At 58.2% G+C, this 1,154-nt stretch overlaps 1 protein-coding gene across 1 annotated transcript in view; it reads left to right on the top strand.

Moving 5' to 3' along the window:
• AFDN (afadin, adherens junction formation factor) overlaps positions 1-1,154 on the top strand; it is a 137,602-nt gene that overhangs the window by 82,546 nt on the left and 53,902 nt on the right. Inside the window, exons 18-19 of the mRNA XM_042782258.1 lie at positions 39-304; positions 970-1,113. Of these exons, the coding sequence (XP_042638192.1) occupies positions 39-304; positions 970-1,113 (410 nt within the window). The remainder of the gene's footprint in view (positions 1-38; positions 305-969; positions 1,114-1,154) is intronic.

Genomic DNA, 1,154 nt, shown 5'->3' on the forward strand with positions numbered 1-1,154 from the left:
TGCATTTCCTGCATGTCCTCGACCCGGGCTCTGCACAGACGACGTCCTGCACACGCTCACGGGCGCCATGTCGCTGCTGCGGCGCTGCAGGGTGAATGCTGCCCTCACCATCCAGCTCTTCTCGCAGCTCTTCCACTTCATCAACATGTGGCTCTTCAACAGACTGGTCACCGAGCCAGACTCGGGCCTGTGCTCCCACTACTGGGGCGCGATTATCCGCCAGCAGCTGGGGCACATTGAGGCCTGGGCTGAGAAGCAGGGGCTGGAGCTGGCGGCAGATTGCCACCTCAGCAGGGCCGTGCAGGTGAGTCCTGCTGGTGCACGACAGGGGAGGGAAGGGCTCAGGCTCAGAGGCGCTCACGCCCTCTGGAGTTGGGAGGAGGATTCCTTTGGACCGAGACCCCTAAGGCACGTTCACAAGCTCTGATGGAAAGAAAGGTTCCAGTTTACAGTGGAGGCGGTGGGCTCTTCAGCCTGCAGGCTGGTGAGCATCAGACGAGCATCAGAGCCAGGTCCTGCCCCTGCTCCTTCCCTGCTCGGACGGGCGGCTCGGGTCTGTCCTGACCAGCAGACCGTGGCCCTGAGCAGCCTAGGGTGACGATGGGTTTGCATCTTCATTTGTGGGTGTGGGAGCAGGTTACAGAGGTCACTGCAGTGGACGTGTTCAGGCTCCGTCACAGGTGATTGGAGTACTTAGGGATGCATCTTAGCTTTCTGAGCGACGTTGTGTAATGCTGTGGGAGAGGGAACATCTGCATCAAGGTCATTCTCTGTTTAGTGAAACGAAAAGGCCATCTGGTAACCTCCTAGCCGTCGTGTGTGGCTCATGGCAGCAGAGCTGTGCTTCCTTGATGCCTGCCTCTCACAGTTTGTGAAGCAGGCAGCACGGTGTTGCCAGTGCTCCTCACAGGGCGTCGTCTGTGGGTGTTGACCATCAGGAGACTTGCCATTGTCTCTCTTTCTGCATAGGCCACCACTCTGCTTACCATGGACAAGTATGCACCTGGCGACATTGCAAACATCAACAGCACCTGCTTTAAGTTGAACTCCCTGCAGCTTCAGGCCTTGTTACAGAACTACCACTGTGCACCGGACGAGCCTTTTGTCCCGACGGTAAGTTAGGGTCAGCACACCTAGTGCGCGTTGCAGCCCTG

The sequence above is a fragment of the Orycteropus afer genome, unplaced genomic scaffold (assembly GCF_000298275.1).
Source record: "Orycteropus afer afer isolate SDZICR_OR568_19922 unplaced genomic scaffold, OryAfe1.0 scaffold00273, whole genome shotgun sequence".
Taxonomy (NCBI): Eukaryota; Metazoa; Chordata; class Mammalia; order Tubulidentata; family Orycteropodidae; genus Orycteropus; species Orycteropus afer.